The sequence below is a fragment of the Protomyctophum bolini genome, assembly GCF_963924005.1.
Source record: "Protomyctophum bolini genome assembly, chromosome: 6".
NCBI lineage: Eukaryota > Metazoa > Chordata > Actinopteri > Myctophiformes > Myctophidae > Protomyctophum > Protomyctophum bolini.
Window position 1 is genome coordinate 31,133,755 of NC_137867.1, and position 12,331 is coordinate 31,146,085.

General features: G+C 43.4%; 1 protein-coding gene across 1 annotated transcript in view; it reads left to right on the forward strand.

Annotated features, from left to right (window-relative positions):
- The window catches only part of adgra2 (adhesion G protein-coupled receptor A2), a 50,886-nt gene extending 38,878 nt beyond the window's left edge, over window positions 1-12,008 (forward strand). Inside the window, exons 5-19 of the mRNA XM_080765069.1 lie at window positions 64-135; window positions 650-813; window positions 1,219-1,432; window positions 1,718-1,882; window positions 2,142-2,340; window positions 2,690-2,839; window positions 3,181-3,342; window positions 3,681-3,881; window positions 5,280-5,469; window positions 5,920-6,128; window positions 6,255-6,382; window positions 6,632-6,755; window positions 6,848-6,996; window positions 7,822-7,911; window positions 8,066-12,008. Of these exons, the coding sequence (XP_080621195.1) occupies window positions 64-135; window positions 650-813; window positions 1,219-1,432; window positions 1,718-1,882; window positions 2,142-2,340; window positions 2,690-2,839; window positions 3,181-3,342; window positions 3,681-3,881; window positions 5,280-5,469; window positions 5,920-6,128; window positions 6,255-6,382; window positions 6,632-6,755; window positions 6,848-6,996; window positions 7,822-7,911; window positions 8,066-9,485 (3,637 nt within the window). The 3' untranslated portion in view covers window positions 9,486-12,008. The remainder of the gene's footprint in view (window positions 1-63; window positions 136-649; window positions 814-1,218; window positions 1,433-1,717; window positions 1,883-2,141; window positions 2,341-2,689; window positions 2,840-3,180; window positions 3,343-3,680; window positions 3,882-5,279; window positions 5,470-5,919; window positions 6,129-6,254; window positions 6,383-6,631; window positions 6,756-6,847; window positions 6,997-7,821; window positions 7,912-8,065) is intronic.
- The last annotated feature ends 323 nt before the right edge of the window (window positions 12,009-12,331 follow it).

The following is a 12,331-nucleotide window of genomic DNA, read 5'->3' on the forward strand; positions in this document are numbered from 1 at the left end:
GTACACTGTTTGCATTGTGGTGCAAGTACCCAGCTGAATTGTTGGCATATTCCCGTTTGCTAGGATTCTCTCTGGCAACATTATATCTACTTTGGATCCAGGTGTGTTCCAGGAGCTGCCTTCCCTCAAGCAAGTGTGAGTACTGGACATTCAGTGTGCTGAAATACTTTGTTAACTCTGTATTATCCTTTTCCATGAGGAAAAATACTAATAACAAATCTCATGTAAAAAGCCTGTGGTGTTTATTAAACATTACAAATGTAAGTAACCTTTATACAGCCTTAAAATAAAATATGAATTTCATGTTTATCCGTCACATCAGCCCCTTCATCAAAACCCCATACATGTTAGAGTGAAAACAAATCTTCAATCCAATAAATCCCTATGTAAACAAAACCAGTGGCGGGATGACTATGTTTCAACAGTTTGCAATAAATAACAGTTGAGTGTTAGGCCTTTAAGCAGTGAACATTATTTTTCCATAATGTAATATGCTGAGCCTATAATGGATACAGTCACTATATTTCAGATACTGTAGGTAGTAATGTGTCTTGTCCAAAGAGCTCTTATCGTTTTGCCATCAGAGTGAAAGTATACATCCCCCTTGTTATCTAGCATGATAAATCACCATCCTCCCTTCTCTCACCAGGAACTTCAACTCAGACTTCCTGTCATGTGACTGTGGCTTGCGCTGGGTGCCGGGGTTCTTTCACACCAGCTCTGCCCGGTTAGGGGACGAGACCCTCTGTGCCTATCCAAGGAGCCTGCGTGGAAAGCCCCTGCGTGGACTGAAGGAGAGCCAGCTGAGCTGTGGTAGGAGCCTGGATAGTAGAAAGCTCAATGCATATGAATGAGGTGGTTCACCACTCTTTACTTCCAACACTCAGGAAATTTGAGTTTATGAATGACAAAGCCTGTGCACTCACAGCAACATCATCTCAAGATGTTCCCCGGTTTGAAGGAATAGTAAACCAAAATAAGGCTGCAATGAATCTTGTCATTTCAGTAGGGATGTATTTCCAAAAGCATCAGCGTGTTGTGTCGTTGGCTAATCCTGTGGTTTGCCCTTATGAATTGATGCTGTCTACATCCAAATACTCCTAAAATGCATAATAGCTTCCATTTTAACCAAGGTTAAATAATGAGAGAGTAGCATATACATTTGCCAGAATGATGGAGCAGCGGCCTCATCTGCTTCTTCCTGCGTCCGTTATTCAGATGGTCCTCTGGAGCTGCACACCCTGTCCCTGCTGCCATCGCAGCGCCAGGTGGTGTTCAAAGGGGACCGGCTGCCCTTCCACTGCACCGCTGCCTTGGTGGACAGAATCACCACTTTGCACTGGCGTCACAACGGTCAGCTGGTGACATCAAACCCAGATATGGGAATCCAGTTGGAGAAAAGTGTAGTGCATGACTGCACCTTCATCACCAGGTTAGCCAAAGTCATTAGAGACTCGCTAGACACTACAGAGGTCGGTTTTCACTCTTTGGCCTGCATTTTGTTCAGAGTTCAGACGTTGATGTGATTCATTCAATGACCCATTGCTTTCCATTCTATTCAACACTCAAATATGTTTCTGTCAATATTAATTTACAAAGCATTGCACATTGAGCAAACTGATGCTTTGAAGACGAACAGTTTAATTCATTCAGATGCTTGAAAGATTATGTGGTTGCAATGTATAAATAATGGCCTGTCTATCTCCTTTACTGGCAGTGAGCTCATCCTATTCAATGTGCATGTGGAGGCCAGCGGAGAGTGGGAGTGTATGGTGACTACTGGGCGGGGTAATACTTCTCGCAGTGTTGAAATAGTGGTACTGGAGAACAGCGCCTCCTTCTGTCCAGAGGACAAAGTTGTCAACAACCGGGGAGAGTTCAGGTAAGTTACAGCAGTGCTTCTCAAACCTTTTCATGTCCAGGACCCTCAAAATAAAATATATGTGCAGTAAGCTGTGGATGGATATATGTGAATATATATTATCTCATTTTGCTGTCCGGGGACCCCTGGGACCCCTTTAAAGACCCCTGAGGGTCTTTAACTTTGAGAACTACTGAGTTACAGTAACTATTATTATGCTCCCGAAAGACACTAAGAGCTGTATTGCTTTTTATATTAAACCCTGCTGTTTACTTCCCAGGTGGCCAAGGACCCTGGCAGGCATTGTGTCCCACCAGTACTGCCTGCAGCTGCGTTACCCCTCCCTGTCTGTGGATGGAGGTATGGAGCAGAAGAAGGCTTCCCGTTACTGTGACCGCTCAGGAAAATGGCAGGAAGGTGACTACACCAACTGTCACTATACCAACGGCATCACCCGTGTCCTACACACTTTCATTCTGGTCAGTATTACTGTTAAAGGTTGAAGTAGGGCTTCTGGTCCACTTAAGGTGCATGATAAAGTCAGGAGAACTGGAGACAACAAATTTCAGCAACACTCGCAGTGTACTGTCAGAAAGTAGCTTTTTTTTTGTGCGCACACACTCATGTGCGCGCAGCCGCATACACACACTTCTGTCATATATCCAGTGTTTGCCAATATTATGAGTAACGTGCTGTAAATCTACAACTTCTGATTATTATGTTGCGTATATATCTCAGTTTCAATTATTACTGCACAGTTTAAAGTGGGTGGCATGACTAGGTGGATCTTGCATATTGCTTCCTCAAATCTTTGCTTCTGTATTTCAGAGGCCCATCAATGCATCTAATGCAGTCACTGTGGCGCATCAGGTGCGCTCATACACACTAGAGGCAGCAGGCTTCACTGACTCTGTGGATGTGCTGTATGTAGCCCAGATGATGGAGAAATTCATGGAATATGTCAAGCAGCTTCGAGAGGTGTGACTTTAAATATCTATATATGTAAATATTTACAGTTTATAATTATTTATTCATAATTATTTTCAACGTGTGAGGTATGATTCAGTGTACTGACGCCCCACAACTTTCTACAGCTAAATAAACACTAGACTGAGATCCTTGTAGTAGGAACGTAATTTAAATACACATAAAATAAGCAAATAAGACATAAAGCATGATAAGTCATTGGCTCTTGAAACAATACAGAATTGACTTAGTATAGCTACTCATTATTTACGTTCTCAAAGTTAATTAGGAATAGAAACCATTTGAAGTTTGTTTTAATATCTCTTTGTTTATACGGTATGTGTTTATTTCAGCTGTCACAGGTGCTTGTAGAGATGGGCAGCAACCTTATGCAGGTGGATGACCAGATTCTGGCCCATGCCCAGAGGGAGAAGAGAGCGTGCAGCTCCATAGTCTACTCTCTGGAAACACTTGCCTGGCCTCAGCTCCACAGCCATGCTCAGGACCTTCCCATGGTAGAAACAATCAAATCTCAGCCACACCTTGTTGCATGTCAACCCCTTCAATTGTAATGTCACGCAAGTTTAGTAAATATACAAGAATACACAACAAGAATATAGACGGAACAAATGAAAATAAGTCATATATGTCAAATACCGGTATACATATTGTATAATGCATGGTCAAAATAGCAAATGAAAATGAAGCAGAATATTGCAGTCTCTTGTTTCCTCTCTCTTCCCTGGTCTGTCTAAATTAGATTCCAAATGCCATAATACAAATTATCTTTGAAAAGTCAAAATATTGAACTGTTTTATTTAACTTTGATCAAACTGATATCCATTATCCACAGGTTTCCAAGAACATCGTGATAGAGGCCTACATGATTCGACCTGCACACTTCAAAGGTATAAGCTGCACAGCTTACCAGCGTCGGGAGGTCCTAATGGGCAGCCCAACTCTGGACGGGGCAGAGTCGTCCCCTGAGCAGCAGCTACACTTCCGCTGCACCATAGGAACACATAACACCTCCCTGAACAACTTCCCCTTGAAGGTGAGCAGAGAACACTCATCTCTTACTGTACCTCCTTGTCACCAGCTGACCATAATGTTATGAGTATTATGAGTCAATGGGAAGCTGCACCTAGTTAGCACCTTGCTGGCAAGATGGCCACGGTCTGAATAAAGTCATATTGAATCTGACACAGAGGCAGATAATAATAATAATGCAGCTGGTAATTAATTGATTTAATCAATTTTGGTTTTTACAAAGATATTACTCTAATATTTTGGCCTGGCTAACCAAATATAAATGATATGCCTGGGGGCTCAGTGTCTCCCCAGAGGATCCAGATCAGATCTGGGCGTGCGTGCGTGCGTGCGTGCGTGCGTGCGTGCGTGCGTGCGTGCGTGCGTGCGTCCGTCCGTCCGTGCGTGCATATGTGCATATGGGCATATGTGCATATGTGCATATGTGCATATGTGCATATTCAGTATAAATACATACTAGAAAATTGTACAGTCTGTGCTCAAGAAATAACGAGCACAGTCAGGGTGACATGCAACCCTCTTCAGTGGTGGAGAACACTGGATTTAAACAGTTAATCAGCATTCTAGAACCACGTTGCCAAGTGGATCACATTTGAGTGTGTTGCCTATGATGTATGAGAACATGAAGGCAAGAGTTGCTGAAGGGTTGAGCCATGTAGAATTGATTGGGGGGAAAAAAATAAAAATAATAAAATAAATGCCCATTTCTCAGAGTGCAGATCTCCACCAGGCTGGGTTGCCTACCCAATAGCCCAAAAATTTGAAAGGCAGTCATAGAACTCTTACCTATTCAAAGAATGTTTAAAGAAGAATCTGAAAATGTTAATGACAGTTGTTAGGACATAAAACCCCCAATTAGACCCTCCAGAAAAACGCAGGCTAAAATCCTTGATTATGCAGGCTAAAATCCTTGATTATGCAGGCTAAAATCATCGATTTTGTGGTGAAATATGTGGGGTTTTATGTGATTTTATGCAGTAAGAATATGCGGAAAGTTGTGAAATCGCATAATCGCATTTGTCTGGAGGGTCTCATTTGTTATTTATAATTGTCTTTATTCAAATAAAGTAGAGAAATAATGATTATTCTATACAAATCAAGACTAATACAACTGTCAGTGCTGAAAAAACTATTTTAAATAGCAAAAATCAAATCGAATTGAATCGTGTTGTAAATTAGGCATATTGTGACAACCATACGTATATAAAATATAATATCTTACCCCTACATTTTTGTATAACTTGAAATGTGCTTTACAACGTGGTTGTGTATAATGTGTACAATATTATAGTGATAGCAACATGCTGTACCTGCATTAGAATCCATGAAAGGGAACTAGTGTTCTACCTCATTGAATTATGAGTGGTGATATAATCAATCCCATGGTTCTCTCTTCCTCCAGAACTCTATAGCCCTGGCCTCTGTGACTCTCCCAGCCTCTCTCTTCCCACCTGATGCTCCTGCAGATTGTAAACTCCAGTTTGTAGCATTCCGGACAGGCCGCTTCTTCCCATTGACTGGGAACTCAAGCATGGGTGGGGAACACTCTCGGAGACGTAGCGTCAACACCCCTGTCATCTTTGTAGGCCTGGGTGAGGAACATTTGTCACTCTTGAATCCATGGAAACCTCTCACTCTGGATGCATGAACGCACTACAATGTTCACTGTGACATTTATGCCCAATAATTAATTATATCATGGTGATAGCCAATACGGATGAGGAGACATGTAAGTTTAAGGTCATTATAATCCCTGGATTGTCAGGAGAAAAACAAGTGAATGAGAAATGCTCTCTAACAAACTCTGTAGTATGTCTTTGAGAAAGGCATGCTATCATCATTGTGCAACTCCCAGATGTGAATAAACAACTCTACAGTATAGATGTGAGGCAGGGCATTCTTTTAAAAGAGCATCAATGCAGTACCAAGTTTCCCTGTATGAATAAAGGTCAGATATACATGTCTAATTCAATCAGATGCTGAATAATTAGCATGGGTTCATAGAATTTAATATGGGTAATTTCCCCTCCTCTCTGTGGCAGATGGATGCAGCATGTGGAATCATTCGGAGCCCATCTGGGTGTCTCTGCGCCACTTGTCTCCTGGCACCGATCCAGTGGCTGCCCAGTGGAGCCTCAGGGCACTGGAGAGGCAGGGCAGCTGGAGTCAAGAGGGCTGTCAGCTGGTCTATACTGACAGCAGCACATCCACTTTGCGCTGCTCCCAACTTAGCAACTACGCAGTGCTCCATGTATGTCATCCATATATAGTGTCTGTTCTGTTATCACGTTGCACAGTATCATAATTTGTGTATGTTCTATGAGAACTCGACCAACTAAAACTTTTGTTTGTTGCTTTAATCTTTCTTGTGCATCAGGAGGTGCCAGACTTTCCAAACGCTCTCCCCGTCTCAGTGAGGGTTCTCCACCCTGTGGTCTATGCCTGTACTGCAGTGCTCCTCTTGTGCCTGTTTACAATTATCATCACACACATACTGCACCACAGGTACTGTGTGTGTGTGTGTGTGTGTGTGTGTGTGTGTGTGTGTGTGTGTGTGTGTGTGTGTGTGTGTGTGTGTGTGTGTGTGTGTGTGTGTGTGTGTGTGTGTGTGTGTGTGTGTGTGTGTGTGTGTGTGTGCGTGTGCGTGTGCGTGTGCGTGCGCGTGCGCGTGCGTGTGTGCGTGCATGCGTGTGTGTGTGGATCTATACCACACCATTGTTGTTTTTGTAAATGTTTTTCCCTTAAACCATGCAGCTCCATACGCATATCAAGAAAAAGCTGGCACACATTACTCAACACATGCTTCCACATTGCCATGACAACAGCCATCTATGCAGGAGGCATTAGCTTGACCAGCTACCCAGTAGTGTGCCAGGCAGTAAGAGACCCTCACTTTTTTCCCATCATGTTTCATGCTACTGTTTGTGTGTGGGATTGGATGTCTGATCCCACGTTTGTAATCTGTGCCAGGTGGGCATCGTTCTCCATTATTCTTCCCTGTCCACTCTCCTGTGGATTGGAGTTAGCGGCAGGGTCATCTACAAAGAGGCAGTGTGGAGAATGCCACGACTACCAGAGGGAGAGTCTCCCACTCCGCCTACTCAGCGACCTATGCTCAGGTCAGTGATGTCATCATGGCGAACCACAACTCACCTTCGGTCAAACCGTCAGGAGGTTGTCATTTTGCTGTCGGTAAGGATTATGTTTGACAGATGAGGGAGTTTTTTGTGTGCACGGCCACCCAAAGTGCACCCATCAAAGACGGTCATTGTGTAGAGCAACCAAAGCGCCTCTGTTTGCAGGAAACCTTGGAGGTTAACAACAGTAGAGCAATGCTGTAAGGCACAAAGAAGCTAAACGCAGTGATGCACACCGAGTTCTCAGTGCAGGGGTGGCAAGGAATGTATGAGGCCAACATAACGGAGGTTGAGGGGTCTGTCGTAAATCTGAGCAGGGTATTAGCGGGGGCACACTGTCTCCCTTAACTCTGTCTCCTTTTTCTGTGGTCTCCCTGCCCCCATGTTCCTGGATCTGTGTTCATACACTGTACTGCTGAACTCATTGGTCTTCCAGCCACCACCCTGTCGCCTACTCAGCCACATGGGGTCAGGCCTTCATTGCAGCTGAACTACCCCCCCAGTGAGTGAGTGTGAAGATCACACTCACTCACTGAGGCCCTTGTAACAGTCCATCAGTTCAGAAAGAGAAAGAATACAGAGCCTTGTTATGATTAAAAATGGCCACAGGGAGTAGAAACTCAAAGAGGAAACGAACACGGACAGGGACACTTCCAAAACAATAATAGCTGCCAGAAAACTTTCGGCATCCTGCAGTATAAACAAGAAATGACATTGCGCGCTTTTCATTTGTGACGAGTGAGCCACTCAGAAATTCATTGCTGGGATTTCCGGTTTTGGCCTAAATGTTTTTCTCTATTTCTCTAGGTTCTATTTGATTGCTGGTGGAGTTCCTCTTATTATATGTGGGATCACTGCAGCTGTCAATATCAATAACTATGGAGACAACAGCCCTTAGTGAGTGCTTCTCTTTTTACCCTTGAGCCCTTTGACCTCTGACATTGTGCCATTTTGTTTCGTACCGAACTGAATATTGTTTTGTGATGTGTTGCGTACACAGAGATTCTTTGTTTTGTACTGACCCCTCTGACTTCTTTACTGCCTCTTACAGCTGCTGGCTGGTGTGGCGCCCCAGTCTGGGAGCTTTCTTTGTCCCTGCAGGCCTGGTGGTGTTGGTGACCTGGATCTACTTCCTGTGCACTGTGTTTCGCCTGAAGCACCGAGTGGACAAAGAATGTACAGGACCCTCCCTGTCCGTCCCTGCGCCTGAGAGCCAGCCCGCACTGGCAGGAAGCACCAGTCTCCTGTCCACAGACTCAGCGGTGGGCACTATAAACCCAGTCATGCCACCAGAGGACCAGTACTCTCTGAGGCTACAGTTCATGGTGCTGGTGGCCACCCAGTTCCTGTTCCTGGCTTTGTGGTGCTGCGGTGCCTTGGCCATGTGGCTAACCGGGCACACTGGTCTGTTGTTCAGTTGTCTCTATGGAGTGGCAGCCACAGTACTGGGGGTGTTCTTGGTCGTACACCACTGCTTCCGACGTCTGGATGTGCAGGCCTCGTGGCTCGGGTGCTGCCGAGGCTACCGCCGCTCGCAGCCCGTTTCTACCTACGCACACACATGCACCACTGGGAGTGGAGTGCAAACTTCTGAGCAGGGATCACCTCACCAACTGTTCATAACCTGCCATCCTCCAGGTGACTCCCACAACTCCTCATCAGCCAGATCGTCATCCACACCCAGTGGAGTCAGCAGCGTGGGCCCCGGGCCCTGCAAGCTCACCAACCTACTGCAGGTGGCGCAGGATAATCCCAACAACACCTCCCGTGCCCCTATGAGCACCAACACGAGCAACGGCATTGACAGTGTGAACAAGCCAACAAACAACCACCTGCCTACTATAAACTCTGTCGCCCCAGTGCACCCCCAGAGAAGGAAGGTGAGTAGCAGAACTAAGCAAGGGAGTAGCCAGTATTATCATCGGGGCGAGGGCAGAGGTCATTATCGTCTCAAAGCCCTGAGGGCCGCTGGAGGAGGGGGCAGCTTGGGAGCATTAGGACCTACAGGCGTAGAGCACCTCACCGTTCACAAACAGGCCACAAGTGAGAATGGCAGCATCCATCACAGCCTCTCAGAGAGCCAGGCCAGCCCTCTAACTAATGGTAGGCGAATTGGTGAGACAGCGGCTACAAGCCCATCAGAGGGAAGTGACGGGGGCAGCAGTGGGAGCCGTAAGCCCTTTCCCCTGCCACCCTCCATGGCCAGCAGGGTGGCCATGCACGGTGCCCAGAGACGATGCGCCAGCAGAGACAATTTGAAACTGGCAGCGGCTGTGGAGCGAGACGCTAAGCGGTGCTCATACCCTCTCAACAGTGTCACTACCACTGTGCCAGGGGCCGCTGCTGCCGCCCCTAATGGCACGCTGAAAAACTCAGTGATAGAGCTGGAGCAGGATACAAGCGGCACAGACCATTCCCAGAGCTCTGTTGGCATGAAAAGTGGCTTGTGGAAGAGTGAGACTACAGTGTGACCCATATTTCCACATGATCATCTGTAAATGCCGACTTGGTTTTGTTTTAATGGTCTCTTACACATAATCATAACTTGAGGTATGAAGGATCATAAAGGCATCCAGTGTCCAAGTCTGGTACTCTTGCCTCTGTAGCATAGTCAGGGTTTGCTGTGAAATGGTAAAACAATAAATAATAATAAGACAGGTCATTTGATTGTCATTTGCAAAAAAAAAAAAAAACTAAGATGCGCATTTATTTTTACATTTCACATAAAATTGTAAAAGCAATGTCTGAAATTGGCATGTGATGTTAATTTTGGATCTGTTATGAAAGCTTTATTGTTGTATTTGTGACTTTTCTATGCATATTGACTATAGCACGAAATGGAATCCAAGATAGTCAATTTCCTCTGTACAGCTACAGTATATGCATTTACTCTGTGGAGATCCTTATGCTCTTTTGTTTTCTTGAAGTAACTGTTTGCATGTGTTTATGTATGCACTTGTATGTTTTTGTATGCATGCGTGAGCGTACACACCTGTGTGACACATGGCAGTAGTGTGTGTGTGTGTGTGTGTGTGTGTGTGTGTGTGTGTGTGTGTGTGTGTGTGTGTGTGTGTGTGTGTGTGTGTGTGTGTGTGTTCGCCGCATGCGTGCGTGCGTGTGTGAATACACAGAATTAGATGTGCAGAATGTCTGAGAGAAAGAGAGATTAAAAAGCTAGAAAGAGACTTTTGAATATATATTTTTGTTCATGTACTCACATCAGCACTGATACAGATCTCCCCCCATCCAATAGATTTAACTGAACTAATATGGTGGCAGTAACTGATTTTCTGCCCACACAGAATCCTTGTTCAGGTTTATATGAATTTAGACTGCCCTCTGCTGGATGTCAGAATCAACTTTACATTTGCTGACTAATTAGTAATTATGTCTTGAGAAATTCTTAGTGTTATATTTTTATAGGTGACGATGAGCAAAAACAAAGTGAGTGTACTGGAGATACCAGATGTTATACCCCTTGGGGCTGGGCCGAAAGCTTGCACTGCACATAAGCTCTTAATTTTGATACCTAAATATGAATATATTTTCTACAGAATACAACACACTAAAATGTCTCAAGAGTTACATATATTTATACATAGAATTGGCATAGGTTCTCTATAGAGCATATAATTATGGCTATTGATATTGTCTGCCTAAAAAGCATTCTATACTGTTGTCAACAGAACATACTGAATTGTGTGTTTTATGGCCAGTCTGTTGTATGTCCATAGTTGTGTTCTGTTGGCAGTATATCATATTTGGTAAATCCCAGGGAGATTAGTATCCATGTACTAAAACTATGTACAGAAATGAATAGGCAATGAAATCAGCCTGTCGTGGAAAACTACATTTCATGAAAAGACTTCAAGAGAGTGATGTTTGCACTCAAGTGTCTATTTAATCATTATTACATGTTTTAATTGTATTGGTACAGAAATACATCCAGTATGGTTATAATGTAGTATTGTCACCTATTATGCAGCACAACTATTCAGTTATGGCCATGGTAGTTACACTATCCAATTGAGTTAACACCTGTATCAGTAATCACAATTTTGTTCATAACTTCTCAAGTATGCGTAATGAATAATGATATGTGGAAGGTGATCCAAAACTGTTTAATGAAATGTTATGTCTAAAGGCTAATTTATACTTTGTCAACACTTGTTTCAATAGCCTAAGCCTCTGCTTTTGACACTCTAGTTAGGGTCATCTTTGTTGAGAGTTAACTGAAAATGTATCAAATGTTACCTTTGTCTGTCTAAAGCAATAAAGTATGAATTAGCCTTTAGTGTTTTCACATGATCATCTGGTGTTAGATATTTCTGCTACTACACTACAAACTATACATATTTAACTTTGGAGCTTGCGACAATCACATTCATGACATTGAAATTTCTCATTATTAATAACTGAATTTTAAATGTGATCAAGTTTTTTTGTTTTACAAGAAATTGCTGTTAATATTTATGGTGTTTGTGTTTGGTTTGTCGTTCCGTTAAGCCAGTATGCATTACTCTAACTTAAAAATGATTAGGTTTGTATTGGATATTGGTTATAAAAACAAAAGCTTTAGTTGTGAAAATATGGGGCAGTATAAGCCTACAAACACCAATGAAACTGTAGTGATGTCACATATTTGGTTTTGTTTGTCATAGTTGTCATTCTATGCTCCCATAAGGTCCATTTATGAATGCATTTAACACTGGTTCATAATCTGAACTTCTGTATTCTGAGTACAGCCACCATCATTCCGAATTCCCCATAGCACATCACATTATTAGCTAGTTGACTCCTTGATGGATATTTTTGATGGGTTAAACTTGCATCTTGATATAAAAAGGGAGATTTTGAGAACATGTCTGTATAGCCTATTGGCCTATTTATAATTGTCACATAAAACAGTCTCTGAAATATTCTGCCATTTTCTTTAGTTCAGTAATATATTTTTCAAGAACCTCAGACTGCCTTACAAATCCAGTTTCAAATAAAGAAATAGAAAATAATGTGACTGGACATCATCTTATATTTAATGGGCTCAGATCAGTAAATGAATAACTGATAATTTGACCACATTTGATACGGTGCTGGACAGTGGACACTAGTTGTTCTCCATCTGTGATGGATGTGGAACAGTGGAATGTTAACGGGCCATGATTGTGCAACGCCATACAAGCGCTATCCAATCGTGGGTGGACGTGAAGTTATTGCCAGAAATGTTAGCCAATCGCATCAGATGTATATAGAGCATGGGGCGTGAACCAATGATGTTGGGGAAGTAAATTGCTCCTCATTTCTACACAGTGGGGTTGGA